The sequence below is a fragment of the Carya illinoinensis genome, chromosome 11, assembly GCF_018687715.1.
Source record: "Carya illinoinensis cultivar Pawnee chromosome 11, C.illinoinensisPawnee_v1, whole genome shotgun sequence".
NCBI classification, from domain to species: domain Eukaryota; kingdom Viridiplantae; phylum Streptophyta; class Magnoliopsida; order Fagales; family Juglandaceae; genus Carya; species Carya illinoinensis.
This window is the reverse complement of record NC_056762.1, coordinates 44,673,953-44,686,397: the sequence shown is the minus strand read 5'-3', so window position 1 is coordinate 44,686,397 and position 12,445 is coordinate 44,673,953. Positions and strand designations below refer to the sequence as shown.

General features: G+C 37.1%; 2 protein-coding genes and 1 pseudogene across 6 annotated transcripts; all 3 read right to left on the bottom strand.

The window, feature by feature from the left end:
* Positions 1-77: 77 nt before the first annotated feature.
* Positions 78-917, bottom strand: LOC122281399 (annotated as a pseudogene).
* A 1,297-nt stretch (positions 918-2,214) lies between these two features.
* On the bottom strand, positions 2,215-5,455 carry LOC122281400 (protein NOI4). Its single transcript, XM_043092847.1, has 3 exons — positions 5,299-5,455; positions 3,032-3,211; positions 2,215-2,501 (listed from the first exon to the last, which is right to left on the bottom strand). Exons 1-3 carry the CDS (start codon positions 5,302-5,304, stop codon positions 2,457-2,459), a joined length of 231 nt encoding a protein of 76 aa, XP_042948781.1. The 5' UTR covers positions 5,305-5,455; the 3' UTR covers positions 2,215-2,456.
* Positions 5,456-7,042: 1,587 nt separating this feature from the next.
* Positions 7,043-11,608, bottom strand: LOC122282659 (pentatricopeptide repeat-containing protein At5g55840). Of its 5 annotated transcripts, none has more exons than XM_043094622.1 (5): positions 11,505-11,608; positions 7,973-11,387; positions 7,764-7,829; positions 7,501-7,681; positions 7,043-7,398 (listed from the first exon to the last, which is right to left on the bottom strand). In XM_043094622.1, the coding sequence occupies exons 1-2, from the start codon at positions 11,587-11,589 to the stop codon at positions 8,119-8,121; spliced, it is 3,354 nt and encodes a 1,117-aa protein (XP_042950556.1). In that variant the 5' UTR covers positions 11,590-11,608; the 3' UTR covers positions 7,043-7,398; positions 7,501-7,681; positions 7,764-7,829; positions 7,973-8,118. The 5 variants fall into 5 exon arrangements, 4 of the variants coding, with proteins under 4 accessions (XP_042950556.1, XP_042950552.1, XP_042950553.1 ...); XM_043094618.1 differs by having other exon boundaries at positions 7,973-11,390; positions 11,505-11,604; XR_006230438.1 differs by lacking the exon at positions 7,973-11,387 and having other exon boundaries at positions 11,505-11,587.
* Between the last annotated feature and the right edge of the window lie 837 nt (positions 11,609-12,445).

Genomic DNA, 12,445 nt, shown 5'->3' with positions numbered 1-12,445 from the left:
TATTAACTGTCATTTGACCACTCTATGCACTGAAGGCCGTCATCACTATAGGGCTTTATTTATTTATTTGTTTATACACTAGAATGTGATGCTACTCATAACTTCAAAATCTGCTTCAATAATCAGTCAACACTAGAACGAAACATCAGAAAACACAAACATTTAACACTAGAACCAAAAGCTTTCATTAAAGGAAAAAAAAAAAAAAAACTGACTAGAAGATATCGCTATTGAAGGAAAACCACTGCTGAAAATCAAGCTTTAAGATCAACACAAAACCCATGAAAACTCATTTCTTCTTTCCACCCTTGGCAGCATCTGAAGCCTTTGTCTTCTTTACTCCACGGATCTTCTTAGCCCCGTTCTTCCTCTCCTTCAACTGCTTTCTCGACTTCTCTACCTTGGTATCAAGTCCATTCCTGATGAGCCTGTACTTAAGTTCATATATTTTTGCGTTCTCAACGGAATCATAAATCAAACCAAAACCGGCCAGTTGATTTTCCACCTCCAAAGTGAGTCCGGAACTTGAAAACAAAGATTGAGTTTGGGTCTTTTACTTCATACATCCTTGACAGTTTCTCCTTCAGCTCAGCCTTGGAAACATTGGGTCTCCCTGGATGAAGAACATCAATTACGAATTGCTTTCTGGAGAGGAGTCTGTTGGTCATGAACTTCCTGGTTCTGATGGTCACTGCCTCGTCCACCATGTTGGTAGTTGAAGATCGGAGAGCCGAGTACAGCACTGGGGCGAAGAAGGCACAAACACGGACGGTGCAATTGGGCAGTTCACATCCCTATAGGGCTTGACAAAAAGCATGCCAAAATGCCTGCCATAATGACTGAGTGTACGTTCTCCTATGCCAGGGAGACCAGGTTTTGTTTGTAATTAATGGCCAGTATATACTTGAAGAGATCGATGTGTTGTCGTCCCTTGTTCTCGCAGATAGGATTTTGCTCCTCTCTCTCTCTCTCTCTCTCTCTTTAAAAAAAAAAAAAAAAAACAAACAAAAAGAACGGTACCCCAGCTCCATCAAAACTCTCTATCCATGGAAGTCCTCGTCTCTAAGAACTAGAGACCGACAACAAATTTGAGCTTAATTTGAGCCTTTCCTTGAATTTGATCGGAGGTTTGTTTGAAGCGGCTCTCAAAAGCGGGAGTTTGGTTCTGTTTAGAGTATCTTAGATTATCTATAAATAATAACGAAAATAGTAGCAAATAGCTTAGTCTGAAAATATCAGAGAATAGTTATGTTCCCAAATAGATCATAAATATTCACATGCTCGATTGTTTGGCACTTTAATCATTTATTCCTTAAATATATGCCATGCATGTCTTGAATTCAACAGAAACAGCAACTCTGATGAAGGGATCATAATGCATGAATATGCTGCATTCGATTAATTGAAGCTGCAGAAGGTCATGCTAGGAGCAACAGGTCTAGGCTATAATCCTTTTTTCTGATAACTAACGTATTCATGGTCATGGGCACGTCCTCTCCTCCTGTTAGTGATCATATGCATAAACTTGGGAACCGAAGTTACTGCTAGCTTAAAGAAATAGAAATATATTCAAGTTTATAGCGGATAATAGAAACATATTCGTATTTATGGGAGAATCGATTATTTGATTCACATGAGCACGCTTTTAGATGTTACTAATATTCGAATCCAAATTAATGACTCGTTGAAACTAATTTTTTTTGAGTTGAGAACTTTTTTTGGAATTTTATGAACACTCATTTTAAAAGATCATTATCAATATATATAAATCCTTATATATCTCTTATATTCTGATTCCAGAAGTGATCATTCAGATCTTTCAATTCATAGATGTGAATCTCGGACCTATGATTAATCGGGATATTCCCGGAACATAAAAAGGGAAAGGGAAGTAAGTTAGCCCTAGTCTTTGTTATGCTATAACTATGACTATCTTTTCCCTCTTCCACTTTTAATTCGTACTACAATGTAAACATAACAAGGGACGTTTGGAGTTTAATATTTCTCCTTTCCATTATTTCCCTAAGGCAGTTAATCATCGCACGATAATCTTCTGCTGTCAGTATTTTGTGCTGTCCCAACGAAGTTATTTAAAAATAGTCGAAAAAAAAAATCATGCCATAAACGACGGCAATCTCATCGTACAAATTATAACAAGATAAAAGATGCCACAAGTAAAGCTCTATAGCTCTAGCATTGATAATACAAGGCACATAGGAGAAGAAAATGAAATAGCTCGCCTTCTAATAAATAAACCACAACATCAATACATATAAATACAATAAGCGTTTGTCTTCTGTACCTATTTCCTCACCACAAATCGTTTTACAGCACACACACTAAATTCCAACAGGGCCCATCATGGCTCTACAGCTCCCATCTTCTATGGGCAATATAGTGGAGCTAGTTACAGAAAACTTGCTCTTATGTTGAACTCTTACAAAGAAAGAACCTTATCAGGATTGTGTAGGTGGGTCTTGAATGCAGCAAAACCATTTTTTCTGAAAATCAATCCACATATCACAAATCAGCTTATAAAAGTGGGTGGTAGAAATGACAGCTCTTCATTCTCGTATATTTTTCCAATTCTAGTTATAAAAAGGTAAAATAGATTTAATTCAGAGGGACGGGGAAAAGCACAATCTTTTCATACACAACCATATAAATGCACCTAGCAAGATGATATTAGAACTACAAATGGCTCTTTCAATTGGTAAAGCCATTTTTTTCCTTTTACTCTTGTTTACTTATTTGAATCTAAATATCATAGTCTTTTCTCCCCTTGTCCTAATTCCTCTTTTTTTAAAAATGGCATGGCGTTTCTACAAATGGAATCCTCCGAGTGACCCTCAGGATGTGATACATGGCCAAGACTTATCAATCCTAGAATTGTGCTACTATAAAAAGATGAAAAAATATATCAAATTTAATCAAACTCATATAAAAGTGCAGATAATACCTCAGTTATGTATTCAGGTATAGAGAGAGAGAGAAGGGGAAGAGAAAAAGCAGTAGATATATAGCATCTTACAGCCTGAGGCTTGCCAGCATCCACTCCAGGCTTTTGAGAATCAACGTTCCCCGGTGACTCTGGTTTGCCACCTGTCTTCTTTTCATCTCTGGCCTTATTAAAAATCACAGTAAATCCTTCAGCAGACGCAGGATCATTGACATCCCATTCACCAAATTTTGGCAGTGGCTGACCCTTGTCCTGTTAGAGAAACAGAAAGGTAAAAGGTTTCTATTATGATTCTGATAGTTGTGAAAGTCTATAACGACCCAGAAAAAGTCCAATTTCACCTAATTAATTTGAAACTTCCCTATAATCACTTTTAAAAGTTCAGCTCACCTAATAAGTAGCCAATGTAGAACTTGGCACCCACGAGTCCACGACTACCTTTATAACAAACTCATTCTAAGTGGGTTATCTACCCAATGTGGGACTGGGGTGTTAAAACTCTCCATCTTAAATCCATGACATCCTCGTCAAATCCATGTCATATAGTAGTACTCTCGTATTACATGATTGTCCTAAGTGGCTCTGATTCCATATGTAATAAAACAGGGAAAGCCTTAGCCACATCTATGCTATAATCCCAAAAGGCTGGAACAGGCATCTGCATCAATAATTTCCAAGAAAGCAGTGAACCACTCAACATACCCATCTAGAAGTAAGAGCAAAGATTATACCAGATAAACTAATCAAGAAGTTTATCCCAAGATTCTAAGCACCCTCAAGTCTTTGCCAATCATAAACTCCAATACTTCCCTATAATCCTGCCATAAGACTTTGAGCAATTTAATGCATGACATTCTTACATAAGGTGTATTGGCACAAGGCATTCTCTCAAAATTAGGCTCCTCAGCCCTGCTGGGCAAACACACAATGAACGGAGTTGCTACAGATTTATGCACATTGTAGGGTGTCCAACCATATTAGCACATTACCTCTTGTTAGAGACCTCACTACAGTAATGTAAGATAGAGCTATGGAAATGGAGTAGAACAGATCAAGCACCCACCTTTACCCTTTTCCTTGCACCACTGTCCTCCTCCACGAGGTACCTGACAACTCATTCTAAAGATCCATGTTCTTAATTAGCTAAACTCTATTAGGTTGGAACTTTTGTTTGCTTCAATGCATCCATCAGAATCATCCCACTGCCAGCCCATTTATTTCAGCATTACATACAGTTTAGCTTGATTTTGAGTAAAAGCATATTTGAAATAACCCAGGTTAGTTCAGCTCTGTGACTCAGTGAATTTTTTTAAAATGAACTAATTATCCTCAAATACCTAGTGTCAGTGCCATAATACTGCTTGTATATCTATGCAGACTTAGATAACTGAGGAGTGCTACAGCCACAAAGTGATTACACAAAAGTAATCCCACAAATTGACACGGCTTCATGTGGTTTGCTAGATTGTAAAGTTACTTTTAGGATTTACCTCGTTAGTTTGTTGATGTTTATCTAAAGTATTTCCCTAGATAATTACATACTCAATCAAAGAAACCCCATGTAAAAATACAAGCAAAAGAATACTCATACATTCCTAATGAGGTAAATTTACATTATAAAATGCTGGAGCAGCATAATAACAAGAGCAAGTACCAGCATAATATCGCATAAGTATGTTAGATCCATACAAAGCTAATCTAAATGGCAAAACAGATTTTCTAATAATGTCATCAACGAACTCAATTTGGGATAAACATCTCTTTTTTCATATATTTGTTCAAACACTTAAAATTTCACAAAGATACGTAGAAACACACCAGAAACAAAAAGAAAAACCTTTTTTCCTCTAAACACAATTTTATCTATAAAAAAAAAAAAAAAAAAAAAAAAAAAAAAAAAAAAACCCCACAATCCTTATATGCTATCCTCGATTTTGTTCTCTTAATTATTATAATTTTCTAAAAAGTCACAAAAGAAAATTTCCTTCAACGGCAGAAAATCGAATACACAGCTAATCAAAACTGAAAAACACAAACAATCGATTTATAATTCTAGAACGGCAGCTAAAGAAGCTAGCATAACCGGTAGACAATCAGAGTACGCAATAGATATTGCTTATATTCTGTAATAACAATGGTAATGATAAATTATGAAAACAAAATTTGCGTAGAAGAAGAAGAAGAAGATCGAATCCATTTATCAATCTTCACCGACCGAAATGGAAGCTGGGATAGATCAAAAACATTAATAAATCGAGGAGAATAACATCGCAGATAACCAAATACAGAAATCCAGAAAGGAAAAAAAGTTACTATTTTTAGATAGAGGGATGACGTACCGACATGAATTCCTCAGCAAGAACCTTTCTGGTAAAAGAAAATGACTACAAAGCAATAAAGCAAGGGAAAAACCAGAGAGAGAGAGAGAGAGAGAGAGAATTTTTAAAGTCTTGGAGAGAGAGAGAGGGGGCGGGGGGGAAGTGATGACGACGACGTTTGTGGGTTGGGCCAGAAATGGGCCTCTATTTACCTTGTAAAACGGAGGAATTTTTGAAGCCGACGGTTTACGCCGTGATGTCTGACTGTGACTCTGATTTTGACTGGAAAAAATAAGGAATATTTTATATATTATATTTTTATTTTATGAAATAAAATTTTTTATATTTATTATTATTAAATAATTATTTATTACATTTTTATTATTATTTAATAATAATAAATATGCTATATCTTAATTAATATGACACGAATACAGTGTATAGTATTTTTTTAAAAATAATAATAATATGACGTCGCTGTCAAATGGTACGCAGCGTCAGGCGTGACGTGGAGAGATAAATCTTTCCATCTGTGTATGTTAACATAACGGGGTGGTGAGCTGGACAAACGGAGTCATGGAGAAGCTGTTGGCCCGTTGGGTTGCAGCGAGGCATAGAGCACGTTGATTTGCTGGCAATGCTTGAAGAGCGGTTGGCTTTTCAATGTCTTCAATTAATTAATTAATGCAAGTATTTGTTTGTAAACAACGTTGCATTAATGTAAATGAAAACTGAATTTGTCTGAGAGTTCAAACAAATGCTGCAAAATAACATTTAGTAATAGAGCTAACATGTAATAAGAAATTGGTCTTGATGAAGAGGGTTTTGGAGACATTGGTCAGATGTTGGTGGGGATCCAACTTTTCATACTTGTGGGTCTACTGTCATCATCCATGAGTTAAAAGGGATAGGGTTATTGCTCTGTTTAGATGGTTCATGATTGCAGTAAATAGACCAAAAATGGAAAAGGCGTCAAATTAAAGTGCTACTCGACTTGATTGATGGTTGTTTAGACTTAAATGAGACCATATGTAGCAGTTTGTCAGACGAACTTGGGTTCATGTTTCACTCTTTTCTTTCTCCAATATATCTCATCCCAGTTAAGTGCATATACAGAGATTGACATTGCTTCTTTGAACTGGAAGTTGTTGCGCAGTAAAACCATGGACGGTCTCGGGTTGCTCAAAACTCTGATGACTTGAACTGCAAGTTGCTTTCGATGGTTGTCTATGCTCAAAATATATTTGAGTTTCTGTCTCTCCATTTGAGTGTTCAACAAATGACATCGACAAACTCTTCTCCCTTATAAGACTGTTCTGAAGTAAATATGCCTACCATGATACCAGAGGCCGCGTCATTGTGACTGTCGATTAGTGTGAGAACACACCCATGTTTTGGAGATTGATGGTGGGTCTAGCTTAGACCTTCTTGTCGGTTAGAAAGGTCCCAAAAAACAGAAATGATGGGTGCTGTCAACGATCTTGTGGAACTAACGTTATTCCCAAGTTACTGGGTTTCTATAGTGAGTCTGGGCGGCCCCAACGTTGCTATAGATTTTCCCAGCAGTGGTAACTGCAGGACTTAACATGAAGAAGGTAAAACTCCCATCCAAACTGCAAGACTTAACGAGAACAAGTTATTACCTCCAAGCACAATCACGAGTAAGACTTTGAAATTACTAGAACTCCATTGGCAAACCCAATCTGTGGTTGTTCAAAGAAATTTAGGATTCAGACATCAGTACAAGGCAGGAAACATGAGAAGATTAGGAAAGAGCTACAACCATGGTTTAGACTTAAGATTATTATTACAAGGTCAATAATAGCAAGTCCGTCCCTTAATGAATTGTTAGATACTGTCTGCCACGTAGCAGCAGTGCATTGTATTCTGTAAAACGGTACCTCTTAGACATTATCCGACAGTCAAGTTCCTGCCTCCATTATCATAGGGTGCAGATTGAAGGGAGATTGAGACAATACATCGGCCAGATAAATAAATAAATAAATTTCAGACACACCACTATTCTGGTTCCCTCAAAGGCCAGTTTCTTTCACCATCAAGTTGCTTCATCCACCTCTCTTGTGATGTGCTATCTGGTCTGTTGTAAGTAATCCCCGTGACCTGGGAAAAATTTTAAAAATCAGTTACCAGGGAAAAAAAGTAAATTGACAATAATTACGTTTTTTCAGTAACAAAAATATGTATTTTCAGTCTGAGAATTACTTATTGATCGGCTACTATGTGCCACTGATTTTTTAGTCCTAACATTCCAATCAGTGGACCACAAGATAGTGCACGGTGCTCAATAAGAATCCCCACCCCCAATGGACTCGCATCAGCAGCATGTGAAGTGATGTGCCCTTTTTGCTTGACAATCTCTGTTGCAAGGTTCCATCTTCTAGTTCTGTTTTTGGCAGTACTAGTGAGAAACTAATCTAAACTAAGATATTAAAAAATTCTCAGAATTTGGGAACAGAGCGGACAACCTTTAGATGAGAAAGCATGCATAAATTATAGAAATGAAGCCATGCCCACATTGCTTCGCATAACACCTGAAAAAAATTAAGATGATTTTTTTTTCCCCTAAATATCCTTGAAAGTAAGTTTTTTATATCATGAAAAGGATAATTAGCTAAGTAAGAAAATGAGAAACAACTTAAAAAGAAACGGAATGGAAGGTGATATTTATACGAACCAGAAGATAGGGGTTGAAGCAGTTCAAGGTACCAGAATCATGGGTACCACAACTGCCATTGCAACAGAAGTCCAATGTCAGCCTCATCCAACAGTCCTCCAGAAGAAAGGTTTATGACGTTTACCAAATCAAACTACATTTTTTTCCTATTTGCTTTTGGCCTCCTTTCTCTTCCTTTTTTTCATTAACAGACTTATTTTCTCCTTGGCGATTGTCAATCCCTCATTTAATTGTTGGGTGCTTCCACCCCAAATGCAAGAAATCCAACCTCTTTCCTGCAAGTCCTTCAAAAGTATTTCACCCTTAACAGTATTATTATTTTCAGCTGAAATGGCATCAATGAGAACAGTATAGGTGGTGGTGTTGGGCCAGAGTCCTCTTTGTTTCATCTCTTCATAAAGTTCTAATGCAGCCACCACATCACCATTATTGCAGTGGCCTGAAACGAGTACATTATAGGCAGCAACATCAAGCTTCAGACCACAATGTTCCATGATGCCCCTCAACTTTAGAGCCTCTGTGAGGTTAGCAACCTTGCAGAACATGTGCATCAAAGATGTAAAAGTGGCAGTAGTTGGAACGAGTTGCCTCCTGAGCATGCAATTAAAAACCAGCATGGCTTCCTCAATTTTCCCACATCGTGCAAGCCCTCTAACCATAGCACTCTCAGCAACATCGCGTGAACAGATACCTAGTGCTTCCATCTCATCTTTTAGCTTGAATGCTCCTTGTATATCTCCCACTCTACACATACCATTAATTAGTGTGATATATTGCACACAATTAGGAGTAAAACCCTTTTCCAACATGTCATGCAGAAAAATATGGGATTCGTGGAAAGATGAAGCTCTAACCAGTCCATTTAAGATGGCATTTTGGGTATCTACATCAGAAAGAACTCCCAAATAGTTCATTATATTAACCAGATCAAAGGCTTTCTGCATATCACCAGTTTCACAACACTTGGTAATAAGCATGTTAAAAGTACACTGATCAGCTGTAACACCTTCCATTGTCATCTTTTTCAACATTTTGATACCAATGTCCAACATACCAGACTCACTAAGCCCAAGAATAAGAGAATGGCATGTTAATTTGTCAGGTAGAAAACCTGTCCTGATCATAAGACCATACAATCTAGAACATGCTATTAAAATCTGTTTCTTTGAATATCCATGCAAGAGAATATTATATGTAGCCAAATTAGGACACAAACTTCTGCTTATCATATTAGAAAAGACGTCATTTGCCTGAACCGGTTTTCCCATCCTTGAGTATCCATCTAAAACTGCATTAAGTGCAATTGTATCAGGGTTCAGGCCTTTGTTTTCCATCTCTTCATAAAGATACAAAGCTGCCTTTGATTGGCCGCCCTTGAAAAGGCCATCAACCAAACAAGTATACAACGCCAGATTTGGACGTAAAGTTTCTTTTTCCATCAGTTTCTCCAACAACAGGATAGCAGCAACCAATTTGCCTTTCCTGCATAGCCCAGAAAGAAGAATGGTGTACGTATAACTGTCAGGCATCACACTATTCTGGACCATATCATCAAGAAGGACAACTGCCTCCTGCAAATTCCCCAGTTTACATATCTCAGCAAGTATTGTATTGTAGAGAACGGTATCTACAGCAGAGGGAATAAAGTGGAGTTTATTCAGAAAACTCTTTGCCTCCCCAAGATTTCCACCCTTGCATAGTCCTTTCAATAAACTCCCATATGTGAAAGGACTAGGGTGATGACCTACTTTAATCATTTCATCAAACATAGAAAATGCTTTTAACCCATCACCCAAACTTCCATAGCCATCTATAATACAATCAAAAGTGACGGAGTTAGGACCAAGGCCAACCCTGCTCATGTGATGCATGAAATTTTCTGCCTCTACAAGTTTTCCAGCTCCACATAAAGAAGCAACCAACATGTTACATGTGAAATGGTCTACATCATGGCCATTGCGATTCATAGCTGTGTAGATATTCAAAGCCTCTGTAATTTTTCCCATCTTGCAGAAATTATAAACTAATGTAGAGTATATGATATTGTTTGGTACTAGTCCGGCTTTATACATTTTACACATTATCTCCTTTGCGTTCCTTAACTTCCCCACTGTGCAAAATCCGTTTATAAGCACTGAAAATGTGATAACATCAGGATTGACACAATCTGTGAACATCTCATAGAACAACCGGATAGCTTCATCAAGCAACCCATTTTTGCATAATCCATCAATCACTGCTGTGTATGCAATACAACCTACTTTTAACCCCTTTGTCCTTATTCTCTCTAGAACACTTCTTGCTAAGTGAAACTTGGCCTGCTTGCACAGCCCATTTAATAGAGTCCCATAACTGACATCATTAGGTTGCAAACCCCCAGCTTCCATCAAATCGAAAAGTCTAAATGCCTCTTCAAAATTACCCTTGCTACAGTGCCCATCGACCAAAGTATTGTAAGTAATGCAATTTGGTGAAAGATAAAGCAATGACATCTCATCCAAAAGCCGTGTAGCAACTCCAATCTTTCCCTCCTTAACAAACCCATTAATCAGAGTATTGTAAGTCACTTCATTTGGATATACCATCCTTTTCCTCATCTTTCTTAGCAGCAAATAACCTTTTGCACTTCTGTTGTTTCTGCACAAATTATCAATAAACATATTATATGTACAAACATCTGCTTCGATGCCCTTAGATCCCATATGATCAATCAGTTCAAATGCAGCTTTGTATATCCCCTTCTTGCAATACCAATTGAGCAATGTATTATAAGTAACTATAGTCGGAAAGTAACCACTCTCTTCCATCTTTGTCAGCAGATAACCTGCTTTTTTAAGCTTCCCTTCTACACATAATGCATTTATCAATATGTTAAAAGTAGCAACATTGGGACAAACTTCCCTTCCCAGCATTTCCTTGAAAAGAGACCACGCTGAGCCAGCTCTCCGATCTTTCACCATTGAGGCAAGAATCATATTACAAGTAAACACTGACGGCTGAAATCCCCGAAAGCCCATCAAATTGAAAGTCTTTACAGCATCGCCCACCATCCCTTCTCCAACATAAACCCTAATTAGAAGATCAAAAACAGCAGGACTTGCCTTGCAAAGAGGGTATGTGTTCATGAAAGCACCAAAAACCGAATTTGGCCCAATACCCGTTTGGGTTAAGTGCCTCAAAATTGATTTGGCAGCGCCATACATTCTAGCTCTAACAAGTACGTGGGTTGTGACGCATAGTATATGGGTAAGATGTTTGGGTTCCAAACCAGGTTGTTTGGTGACCCAGTTGAGGAATTTCAAGGCCAGCTTCCCATGAACTGGTCTAAGTGAAGCCAACCTATATTCCATGTGATTCAATGACTCCCAACGGTCTATGGTAAGAATTGCATAAATGCTCTTCTCCATTTCTGAACCTGCTGTTCCCCAATACGAAAGCTTTAATATGCGAAAGGCACATATATACGTGTACTACACCGAGAGAGAGAGAGAGAGAGAGAGAGAGAGAGAGAGAGAGAGAGAGAGAGAGTTACCGCAGGTTCCTGTGCTCTGAAGAGCTTTGTTTTGGCCGCGAGAAGAGCGTATACACCTCTCTGTGGTAGAACTAGAGAAGCCCATGTAAATATTTTGATATAGCAAAAACAGCAAAATAAAAGAAAATTGCAATTTACATTTAAGGACATACCAAGTGGATAAATTGAGAGGCATAGCACAGCACTACCCTTTCCTTTCGAAAACAAATATGCTGGACTTCCTTCATTTGGTTTGTCCAAAATAACAGGGCTTAGGGCCTCTTTGATATTGCAGTGGGAGGTCTAAAAAGTACAGTAGAACAGTATAAAGTATTTATATAATAAAATTTATCAGTTTGATAGTTTTACATTAAAGTATTTTTAAACTAAGAAAAAGCAGAAAATTACGTTTCAACAAAAGCACCAAAGTGATGCTTTTGTCAGAAGCACTTCAGAAAAAATAATCCTTATTTTACCGTACTATGTATATTACGAAATGACCCTCATCATTTTAGCACAACAACTTTACCAATTTATATTTTTTATTATTTCCGTATAATTTACTCAATACTTTACCCATCAATATTTTTCATTCTTCTCTATCACTTATGCATCATTGAAAAAATTTTCTTTTTTATTATAATTATTGAAAAATCTATTAGACTATTTTTATTATTATTTTATTATAATATTTTATTTTTATCAAGTATATGCCCTTTTATGTCATTTTTATGTCAAAAAGTACTTTTTAAATTTGTTTTCAAACAAATTAATATGTTTAAAAGTGCTATAGATATATGGATCCCAAACAATAAATAACTTTTTAATAATAAAGCTTATTACATTAAGCCCTAAGCTATAAATTTTAAGTTAAAAGTAATATTTTCTACCACAATCTCAAATATGCACCTGCTGGTGGCTCTTCTCCAACAACGCCATTGCTCTGGAACTTCATCAATAAT